The sequence below is a fragment of the Styela clava genome, chromosome 13 (genome assembly GCF_964204865.1).
Source record: "Styela clava chromosome 13, kaStyClav1.hap1.2, whole genome shotgun sequence".
NCBI lineage: Eukaryota > Metazoa > Chordata > Ascidiacea > Stolidobranchia > Styelidae > Styela > Styela clava.
In genome coordinates this window covers 3,539,867-3,551,556 of record NC_135262.1, presented here as the reverse complement: position 1 = coordinate 3,551,556, position 11,690 = coordinate 3,539,867, and the positions used below count along the sequence as shown (strand labels likewise).

General features: G+C 37.3%; 1 protein-coding gene across 2 annotated transcripts; it reads right to left on the bottom strand.

The window, feature by feature from the left end:
- Positions 1–5,647: 5,647 nt before the first annotated feature.
- Positions 5,648–9,208, bottom strand: LOC120333179 (uncharacterized). Of its 2 annotated transcripts, XM_039400548.2 has the most exons (5): positions 8,905–9,208; positions 8,357–8,401; positions 7,150–7,266; positions 6,444–6,563; positions 5,648–6,034 (listed from the first exon to the last, which is right to left on the bottom strand). In XM_039400548.2, exons 1-5 carry the CDS (start codon positions 9,179–9,181, stop codon positions 5,706–5,708), a joined length of 888 nt encoding a protein of 295 aa, XP_039256482.2. In that variant the 5' UTR covers positions 9,182–9,208; the 3' UTR covers positions 5,648–5,705. The 2 variants fall into 2 exon arrangements, with proteins under 2 accessions (XP_039256482.2, XP_077975238.1); XM_078119112.1 differs by lacking the exon at positions 8,357–8,401.
- Positions 9,209–11,690: the final 2,482 nt, after the last annotated feature.

Sequence of the window (11,690 nt, the reverse complement as noted above, 5' to 3'; positions counted from 1 at the left end):
ATATAAAAGATAATATTGTACTGTACAGTATTTGCTTTCATTCATGTGATATATGTTTTTTAATAAAGTAATTTTTTGCATTATTTGTACATTTTATTACTGTACCATACTTTACAATACAGTACGATATGTATAGAGTAATTTATGTACTGTACAGTATAATGTTCCGACACTGAAATTCGGGTTACATCGCGTCTCGAGAACGGAACAACGTCGTCAGTCGAGGACTCCCTGTAGTCCCATTCAAATGTAAGTTAATACAAGAAGCTACGCTTCAGTATCGTGTGTTTAAGTGCTCCATATAGGTGACCGATTTAATTTAGGAGACCATAAAATTTTAAGCCCTGCCTAGAAAGGCTCGAAAAGGAATAAACATAATAAGGCCATAATAAACGATAATGTCTCGATATATGGTATAATTGAATGTTGTTTTTACAGAGCCTTGTTTAAACCAATAGCGTGGAGGCATTTAAAAACATTTTAGAAACTTATCCGCATTGAATGAACAATTATTTTTTTTATTGAATTATCTCCCCTCGGTTGGTTGATGTCGTCGCCCGTTTTCTTTGACACTCTAATATTAGAGATTTTTTTACGAGTTTTTTTTTGATTGTGGTGAATTTGTTCATTCATTTCGGCTGTTGGTAAACAATACGAATGAACAAATAATAACATGAACAAAGTACGTTGTGGTGGTTTATAAATTCAACAATCATTATATTTATTTTTGTATCTTACCGTAGTTGGATAATGTCATTGCCACCAGCCTTCTTGAACAGTCAATATTGTCATTCGATTAGAATGCAATTGTAAAAAACGGTATTCCTGAAGTATGCGCACCAAGATGTTGCACAACCTGAACCCTAATCAGGTACACAACCTGAGTTCAGGTTGTACGCCATCTTGGTGCGCATACTTCAGGAGGTCCTAAAAATCGTTAGTCCTCTTGATTGAAATTGAAACGTTCTGCTAAGCGATTTTTCGAATAAATAGAAGAGTAGGCAGTAATTAAGCAACAATTACCATTTACACCAACGTAGCTGACGAGTCATTCAGCCAGCCCATGATAACATAAATATGTGTGACAGACTAAAGTGTAAATGTTCTTCGGCTTCTGTAAACGGTAAAGGAGTAATTTATTAAAGTCTATGGCGCAGGAGCAGATGTCAACTAACTCAGGGCTCAACTATTTTTACCGAAGATCCGCATACAGAACTTCAAAAATATTTGGGTCCAGTCTTTCCAGAAATGATATTTCGGCACCCTTAAACACGCACTTCCTCGGCCGACTAATGATTATTAGCTAATCAAGATTGTTTGTTGTGGTGTTCTAGTTATTTTCATATATATTTAATTTTATAAGAGGGATTTTATAAAAAAAGAAAACAAAATTGCGGCTGATAATTTCAAATAAAGAATTTGAAGCGATCCGAATTAAATACCCGAAAGGTCCGGATTTGGACCGCGGTCCGCCAGTTGAGTAGCCCTGATCTAACTTATTTGGAATTTGAACGTAATTTACATACTTTGCAATACAATATTTTCAGATTTATTCCGGGAAAGGAAGCTAACATTACGAGTCTTACGACCTATATCGTATCCAGAACCAAAGCCTCTCGTCGGCTACCATTTCAGTTAGGAGTCACAAATGCATAGACTTGATGGAACGCTATCAATGGCATGCATTCGCCTGAACTACCTTAAAGAAGCGCGTGGAATTCAGCAATGATACAAGACATAAGTAAAATAGTGAGATTTGAACTGAATTCTGGCAGAGTGAGATGTCTTATATTCCTAACGCGCAGTTAAAGTGCGACTTCGGCCAAGTAGCATGAATCTATCAGTCTGAATATAATGTTGATACTACTTACCTGAGAGTTTTTCGACATCTTTGCGTATCACGAATGACACGATTGTATTTTTAAATAGTCGATATCTTCGAATAAGGCTTTGACTTTGCAACGTGTTATATATAGTAGTGCTACTTATTCAAGTGAAACAATAAAACGAGAATATAGGTCAGAGACCGAAGACTTATCGATCGAAAGTTAGGGGATCCCCCAAAATAGCGCTCTTACTCCATACTGACACCTTGTGTCCCATCACTAATTAATTAATTTATCGCTAATTATACGACATAATTCATTCAAATCAATAGGCTCCTGGTACGACATATAATGGATGCACATGCAAAATCTTGAACAGATTCAATCTCGCGTTCGTGAGATATCGCGTGCATCTAACAGACAGACAAACAGACAAATACCTATCAACATACTTACCAATTTAAATCGATAAGTAACAAGTTGCTAAATGATTGCAACTTAACACAGCTAACCCGTTTCGATGCGTTACTACCGTGCATCACTTACGGGTGAAGCGATCAACGGAATGCGCATTTCCACCATTGGGTGTGCCACGTGACGTCGGCAACTCCATATCGAACAGTCGAATCAGACACGCCCGCCATCTGAACGTTGATTGGACCAAAAACAGTCTAATCAGACACGCCCGCCATATGAACGTTGAATGGACTAAAAACAGTCCAATCATACATGCCCGCCACCTGAACGTTGATTGGACCAAAAACGGTCTAATCAGACACGCCGTCTCTCTGAGCTTTGTTCGATTGGACGTTGGGCTGAAAAATCACAACAGAGTGCGTGCGATATTGCGAAATGAGATTTTAAATACCAATACCTAAGCAATGTACGTTTGGCGTAGGTTAGCACCCACGACCTGGTTTACATTTACGAACAAGCATTTCGTTCTAAACTGCTCGACCACTTGGCATTCAAAGCACTAGCATCTGATTTTAGTCTAGTCCAGGGGTCGGCGCGGCACTTCACTAAATTATAGTAACAAAACATCAGTTTTGACGAATATATTCTTTAGACTAAATTATATTATAACCTAACAATTATATAATGCACAATTACTCGTTTAATAATCCTATAATTTAATTATAATTAAGCAAATGGCAACAAAACGCATAAACTAAGTGCAAAGGGTTCAATGGCGACGAAAATATTCAGATGGAATTTTATGAGATGCAATGAGAAAATAAATCTATATTCTATTCGAGAGATGTATCACTGTTTGATTTTTATTATAAAAAGTACCATTCGTTCGGTTTTTCAACTTTCTAAAAATATGTGCGGCCCGCCAATGACTTGCAGCCCTAATTTTGGCCCGCGAGCTACAAAAGGTTGCCGACCCCTGGTCTAGTCTATACCCCAGCATTTGAGATCGTTTCGATTAAAAGTAAAGTAAAACTTCAGTTCATTCATACACACCATAATCCGTCAAGAGGCCGTGGTTCGCCGTGTCATTGAACCGCCGCGTTGGATTTTCTTCCTAAAGCGATAAATGAAAATTCAGCGTATTCAATCCTATCGTAAATCTCATCGGAATCAAGTTAACAGGAACTAATGGTAAGCGTGTTAAAATCAAAACGATGTGAGAATATAATTTTCACCAACATCAAAGCCTTTTCAATCAATAACGACTTTAACAAAAGCTTTATTACTTATCGATTTTAATCGGTAAGTAAGTTGATAGGTATTTGTCTGTCTTTCTGTTAGTTGCACGCGATATCTCACGAAAGCGAAATTGAATCTGCTCCAGATTTTGCATGTGCATTCATCATATGTCGGACCAGAAACCTACTGATTTTGGATGAAATATGTCGTATAATTAGCGAGTTATTAATTAGTTAGTGATGGGACACAAGGTGACACTATGGAGTAGAAGCGCTGTTTTGTGGGATCCCCTAACTTCCGATCAATAAGTCTTCGGTCTCTGATCGTTATTCTCATTTATTCAATATTGTCAGCTAGGGATCAAAAATAACTTTTAATCATCAGCACCAATATCTGTGAACAATTCTGCCCGACGTATTACTATTGAAGAAAGCAGTCCTATAGTTTCCCATCCATGTTTCTGCACTAACTTGTTATTATTACTACGAGTTATGGTTCTGTTACTTACCAGGGTCATGAGCATCAGACTGAAATCAATTTTCATGATACTACAGGTAGTTCATGCAACATTAGCATACTAGCCTGCTACATGCACGTTTTAAAATAACAAATGATAATATAAACGAGAATATCGGTCGGAGACCGGAGACTTATCGATGTAAGTTAGGGGTTCCCCATTCATTCACTCTGACTCTATAGTGACACCGCGTGCCCCATCACCAATTAATTATTGACTCGCTAATTATACAACATAATTCATCCAAAATCAATAGACTTTTGGTACGAGCTATGGTGAATGCACATGCAAAATTTGGGGCAGATTCAACCTCGCTTTCATGAGATATCGCATGCATCTAACAGACAAACAAACAGACAGAGAAATACCTATCAACATACTCACCGATCATAAGATCGATAAGTAACAAAACCAAATGCTGTGAATGAGCGCAACCTTGCAACACACACACGGCAAGCTGACTGATAAGACCTCGATGACTTCGCGTTGATTACTCTGATAATTATCCAACGCAGATTATGGACTAGAAAGTTCTTGTTGTTTTGTTCTATATTGATTCTTGCATGGCGAAAATGTCTGAATCTGAATGCTCGGTTCCACCAATTAATTGATCCGAAACCGGACTCAAAGTCAAGAGAATAACAAATCTGGGATCTTTTGTTCAAAGCCCCGCCGCTAATGCAAAAATGTGAGATTTGGAAAAGCACCCGCGTCACGTTTTAAAATAACAAACGAGAATATCGGTCGGAGACCGAAGACTTATCGATCTAAACTGCTGTTTCTATTCAGGACTCTATAGTGACACCGCGTGTTCCATCACTAATTAAATAATAACTCGCTAATTATACAACATAATTCATCCAAAATCAATAGGCTTCTGGTTCTGAGCAGATTCAACCTCGACTTCGTGAGATATCGCGTGCATCTATCAGACAGACAAACAGACAAATACCTATCAACATACTTACCGATTAAGATCGATGAGTAATTAGTAAGTATCAGGTTAGGAACAAGTTTTGGAACAATTGGAAAATTTGAATTTTTAGCGCAATCTGCATTCCCAACCCTTACTCTACAAAAAATCCCAAAATCTGTAGTTCGAATGGGTAGACATTGGGATCCAAAAAGAATTTCAAGTTTTCAAAAAAGTACGTTACGCGCAGTTTACGGGTATAAATTTACGTGCAATAATAACAGAACTAGGCTCAGTCATTCGCTCATAAATGCATATATTCTCTAATAAAAATTTGTATATAACGACCCGAGAAGTGGAACATTTACACATCATTTATTTCCAGATGCTCCGGTATATTAATCAGAAACGGTGACTTGTATGAGACGTATGTGGATAAAGTGTAAGTCTTAATTGACCTTCCACAACGTTTTATTTGCCGTATTTCTCCAATTTATTTACCCAAATTTACATCAGGAAATCAAGCATATCAATTTTAATCAATACAATACACAACTGGCTACTCAACTGGCAATACCAATATCAACGAATTTCCTGAGCTATTTTCTTTTTAGATGAAACATCAAACTTTCGTTGGAGAAATTTACCTATTGGCCCCTGGGCCGTAGTTTGTCCATGTCATAGTTAAAAGCACTGAAATATATCCAAGCGCAGTATATTTTTGTGAAAAACCGGGCCGCAGAAATTTTGTAGTTTTGTATACGTATTATTGATAGAAAATAGTTGAGCGACACTATTCACAGACTACTGACGCATCGTTGTCATGAGTGCACAATGCATTGTACGGTCCATACTTCCCGACGCCACGACACGATTCGAACTGTGTAACCTCTCTATCGCAGTGAATTGAGATCAGCCATATTTTCCCTTTTCCTTCACCGAATCGAAATCCGACACCCGCTTCTTTCGCTTTATTGAATCCTAGTTCCCGACAAGCTAAGTATGCCTCGTCCATTCCCCAAAGGTATCCACATATTGTTCCCCATTCTCCTGCATGGAACACTTCCAGTCTCCCTTCGCTGTCAGAATTTCCTCCTGCGAGTCTCAGCTGTCCATCTTTAACTGAAATACAGTTAACTTATAAGTGTGGGACATAATTAGTAGTAAGTTTCAAAGATGTCCCTCGAGTTGTCCCCAAACCTGTTTTTGAAAATACTGTGATAATCTACGCGCCCGTACTGTTTGTTTTGTTCTAGTATGGTAGGGCTGTATGAAACGAGGGAACCTGTTGTTAGGAAGTCAGATTCAAAAGCAAACTTATTCTTAAATTTTTCAATTCCACCGAACAAAACGTTGCACAAATCGGCACGTTGTTTGAGGTACATCAAGCTCAATGATTAGATATATTTAGATATAGATATTTCCTCTAAGCTAGGTCACGCGGAATCACTTAGAAATTGACCCCTGAGCAAAGCTACGCGCGACTACCAAAATGCCAAAAGATTTTATTACAATCGGCTTCAATACTTACTCTCACACGTTGGTCCATTTCGCGTGTATGGTTTTTGACATTTACAGTCGTACTTTTCATTGCCCAGACGTTTGCATATTGCATTGTTACCACACGGGTTGGTATCACAAGGATTAGAATCTGGAAATTTATAGGAATGTTAGAGTTCTTAAATTTAAAATATTTATATCATGCATTGTGCTGATCATTAAAGATACGCTGGCTATCGCACCTCTGAATACCCTGACTGTGTGCGCAGGTTCGAAACGGGTGAAGAGAATCTTGCGCGAGATGAATCTAGACTTCGCACCGCCGTAAGGTGGTTTTCGTGGCGCGTGCTGTTACGGCATCCCTTACCATCAAGTCTATGCATTCAAAAAAAATACTTGGCTAACTAATCCCATAACAGACATGAACTGGTATCTGAATGTGAAGCCGTGGTTCGCCATATGATAAATCGGCTATTATCTTATCGGCTATTCGTTCCCCGGGGATAAATATGAAAGTCAAATTATATCCTTTTCAAGCCCTATATTTGTAGTCCTACTTGACTTTATTATTTATTTCCCATAGTCTTTGCTATTATCTGTGCAAGGAATTTTCGAAATATCGGAGTGAAATGTTCATGTTCCAATGCATTTTTAAATGATTTTATGCCCCTACTTTCAGCCATAATACCAAGTATTCCTATTGAAAATCTAACAATTTAATAAAATAATTACATCACCTCGTTTTTTATTTTGTCCAGTCGCAGCATTTTCTTTTTTCAAGTTTTCGATACTTTTAGTCTGCTCGTCGTTGATTTTACGAAGTTGGTTCAATTCCGACAGCAGAAAAACGATTTCTAAATGTAGATCAATGTTATCTTATATTCGAAACGGTGACCGTACATTTGAACCCATGTACATTTGAACCCATGCGTATATCTACGGGTTGAATCTATATGCGGGTGCTAAAACCCATGGGCTAGGGTTAGTATGGGTTTAACTATCCGTGAAACAAAAAAAATTTCATAGGTGCAATAGCATACAGGTTCAATTGTCATGGGTTCAAATGTACGTGGGTTCAAATGTAATGGAACCATTCGAAACACAAATAGTGCTACTTTGGTGGGCAGCCTCAGCGGTTATGTGAACGCGAAGATTTTGGTTCAAGGTATCAACATAAAGGTGCAGCTCTTGTAAGCGATTAAGATCACACTGAGCAAGTGAGATCGCCTTACACCAGTGGTTCTCAACCCACGGTACGCGTACCACTAGAAGCCACATAACATACTCCCATAGCCCCCCACCCTAAAAAATAGAAATGAAAAAAAAAAAAAAAATTTTTTGTTGGTACGCAGCCCGAGTAAAATACACAAAAGTGGTGCGCAGTCAGTGAAAGGTCAGTAAACCACTGCCTTCCACGAATATCAACGCTTCAAATTATCATTCTATGATCTGTTAATTCGCTTTTGTGTTTGTTAAAACAGGGTTCTGATTTTCTGGAAAATGATTATATGTTAGAGGATTATTAACTTCTCAACTCTCCTCAACAACCTCGAATTTTGTACATTTCCGACCAGAACTAATATTTTGGCAACAAATTCCTATATATAGCTCCCCGAATATTGATTTAAATAATTGATAAGAAACACAGCTACATAGAGACACTACTAAGAGACACAGAGTCAAAATGAGCCTGCATCGGATCTCCTCTAGTGACTGTTTAAATTTCATAAATTTTCAACGGTAAGCATATGAATTAAAATGAGACAACCCGTAACGGTATTTTACATTTCAAAATGCCTTCGATATAGCCTTTTGTGCCTTTTTTGGAGGGAATATTTCACGTGGACGTGTTACGTGCAGTTAAGAAACTCATGATATAGAAAGCAATCTAAAGCAGAAAGATATAGCGGTAAACAATTTGAGAACGACGCATGAAATAAATACCTCCCTTCTTCAAACTTTCAATTTCACTAGTGAGTGTCTGTACCTCTGAAAAAATAAGAGAACTTAAAATTATTGCAAAGTGGCTTTACAATATGAGTCTAATCGATATCTATACTTTTTATTATTATTGATTTATTGTTAATTGGGCGAAGGCAGCTATTCACCATTTAATTGCCCCTTGAATTTTCCCTGGATGAATGAGATAAATTATTTATCCTGGGATGGACATTTTCATTCCTAACTTTTTATGGGTGAAATATACACTGAATTTTGTTTTGAACATTATTAAAAAATTTGGTACTCCCGAAGTATGCGAACCAAGATGGCGGACATCGGAACGTAACATGGGTAACAGGTTAGGGTTAGGCGATAATTTTTTTCCAATTTTCCTTATTTTAGTCCTATTATCAGTTCGAAGACTAGCCAAGAGCCTCCCGTAGTATTTATATCTAAAATTATGGCCTAACCCTAACCTAGTACACGAATTACATTCCGATGTCCGCCATCTTGGTTCGCATACTTCGGGAGCCCCAATTTGAACAACTTACCTTTTCTTAACTGTTTTATTTCGTATCTATTGTCAGCATTTTCGCTGTATAGTCTAGCAACATCGCTTGAAACTTCCTTTTTCTGTTCACAAGTTATGGGAAATTCTTTCTTCTTTAAATAATCAGAAATACCGAAACCTTGCTCAAGAGATGAAGGCGAAGGATCACATCGATTGCCATCGCATCCGGGTTTGAAACGACAATTTAAATACTCTGCCATTGAAAGGTGGACGAAGAGGCATATGGTGAAAAATAATTTATTGGAAACCCAATTCATTATTGTATAACTGTATGCAATGCTGATACATCTGTAAAAAAGTTAAATGATAGAAAAAGTCAAACTAGCGATTAATGATTAATGACTTTATAAACAAACGATTCCAATTGCCAACACTTTAGCACAGTTTGAAAAAAGTTACAACGGTAGTGTACCGGTAATGTACCTGTACCAGGTTAGGGTTAGTCCATAATTTTATTCCGATTTTCTATTTCAGGCCTATTACGAGTTTAGCGACTGTCTGTGTTACACAAGTGAATATACTTCCTTTACACAACTTGATGTAAAGTAGGCGAACAAAATTAGTTACCACCATATTGGTACACATACTTCTGGATCGCCGAAAGAAAGACAATGACGAATAGTAACCGTCAGAGTGGCTAAATAGTTTGGCGTTCGTTTTGTACAAGATGTTTTTCACGTATGTCAGGAGATTTGAAACAAAAGGTAAGAAGTGGCTACATCAGTGGTTCCCAAACGGCGGAGCGTGCCCCACAAAGGAGGTGGGGACATTTTTTAAGGAGGCGTGAAGCTGATTAAAAGTAAATATATTGGTTAGATTTGATCCTGCCTTATTTTATATCCTGTATTTACATTGCTTTATTGTTTAGAAATTGCACAGAGTTGTTGTTACAAATTTAGCTTGTTTTCAGAACTTTCCATTTAATTCAATTTTTTTGTTCCACGTATTTTCAATGTGTTTTTGAATAAAACATACTTTCGCCTTACTATCTGTTATTTGTACCTTATTGTTAGCTAGTTAAGTTTGAGGTGTGGCACGAAACGTGGAAAATTTAAAAAAGCGCCGCGGCTTAAAAAGTTTGAAAATCACTGGGCTTCATGAACTAACCAGCTGCGGTTTAGAGTCCAGCAATAATCCCAAACATTAACGCCTAATTCGTATGGCGGCAGTTTGGTGAAACTAAAGGTATTCAGTCTGGCGTTTGGAATGGTTCGAAAAAATTATGCCGTATCTACCAGCGCAAAAGCATAGCCAAACTCAAACTTTATTTTTTTTAACCAGAAAAATAATAAACCGATACAATGCAAAAAATATGCGAAAAGTCAGGAACATAATTTTATTGGGGAAGGGAACCAAAGTTGGTTACCTAGCAGCGGCACCCCAAGTTCTGCTATTGAAATAATAGGATTCAGACGATCAATATATTATTGATATGTTATGACGAGCAATCGTCACGACACTAGGCTGTATCAAAGAACCACGCAATACAACAGATAGCAATTTCGGGTATTATCCGTTTCATAGACTACAGGCAAGAATGTAAGTCGACCACAATAACGCTTTTATTAGCATATGCTGAGAACCTATTAACTTATCCTCGACTTTAGTTACCCTTTTACAGCTAACAAATTCATACTGATGGGTGAGCAAGCACGTATTACACCTTTCGACAACATTTCAATCTAACATTTGTGAGTTTTGAACCTCACTTAAGGTTTAATTTGCTGTCCTGATTCCATAATCAGTTTTATTTATTTAGTTTTTAGCAATTACTTTATCGTCTAATATGCTGATTATGGGTCGAAGTAAACTCATATTTATAATAACATATTCTTTTGACAGTTACCAGGTAAGATTTTTGTAAAGAAACTTCCGACAACGCTATTCGAAATTTTCTTCAAATATTTCTAATACTAAACCAGATGAAGTCTACAAAGCTGTGTAGCTAGCTATATATATTGTATAGCATTGCTAGAGTCCGTAAATGTGTTGATGTTTTTACCGCCGGAGGATATATTTCGCGAATTCTAATGTTTTATTTTTGTAAATATTATAAAAATCACCAGGATGATGTAATAAAAAACACCTGTATGAATACCAAACTTTTTATAATCTTGCGTACTCATTCATTGCCCGCATTCAAGCGATCTACGTTTGAAATGTATAGTCTTGATATTGTTGTTTTGCAAAGTCTTGAAATTTTATTAAGACAACCTATAACCAAAAAATAAATAAAAACGAATTAAAAAAAAAGAGTGAACACGCATTTTATTTGTTATTTCATCTGCACTCAAATTTTAGGGTGCCCAAAAAATTTCGCCCGATTTTCGAGTAATAACAATTCTGAGTTAAAATAAATTTAATTGTATGATAAATCAGAATTACAATTGCTATTACTATAAAATCGGGAGAATATTCGCACAAAACATAAGTTGCTCGTGAATTTATCGTTAATTGCGCACGGATTTATGAATAAAGAATGAGATTTACATATTTTTCCCGTCCCGGGAAAAGGAAAGTCGGTTAGACGGCTCAACCATATGGGGAAAAACGGTCTCGTCCGGTTACCATTCCAATTCGAGTATAGGATTAGTTAATTATTTGGTTCGGAAGCATGGACTTGATGTTGGAAGAAAGCGCAACCGACCAGCGGTTTCGTGAACCACCCCGAGGCGGCGAGGAGTCCAGCAGTCCTCTTGCACGTAACCATCCCTGCATGGGATTCGAACCCACGCAGAGTAATCAGAGGATTTGTGTAGTTGTAGC

Coding starts and splice junctions, on each gene's coding strand:
- LOC120333179 (XM_039400548.2), bottom strand. CDS start 9,181: ATGAATTGGGTTTCCAATAAATTATTTTTCACCATATGCCTCTTCGTC. Junction 7,267..8,356: donor TGAAAGTTTGAAGAAGGGAG/GTATTTATTTCA, acceptor ATCTACATTTAG/AAATCGTTTTTCTGCTGTCG. Junction 6,035..6,443: donor AAATGGACCAACGTGTGAGA/GTAAGTATTGAA, acceptor ACTGTATTTCAG/TTAAAGATGGACAGCTGAGA.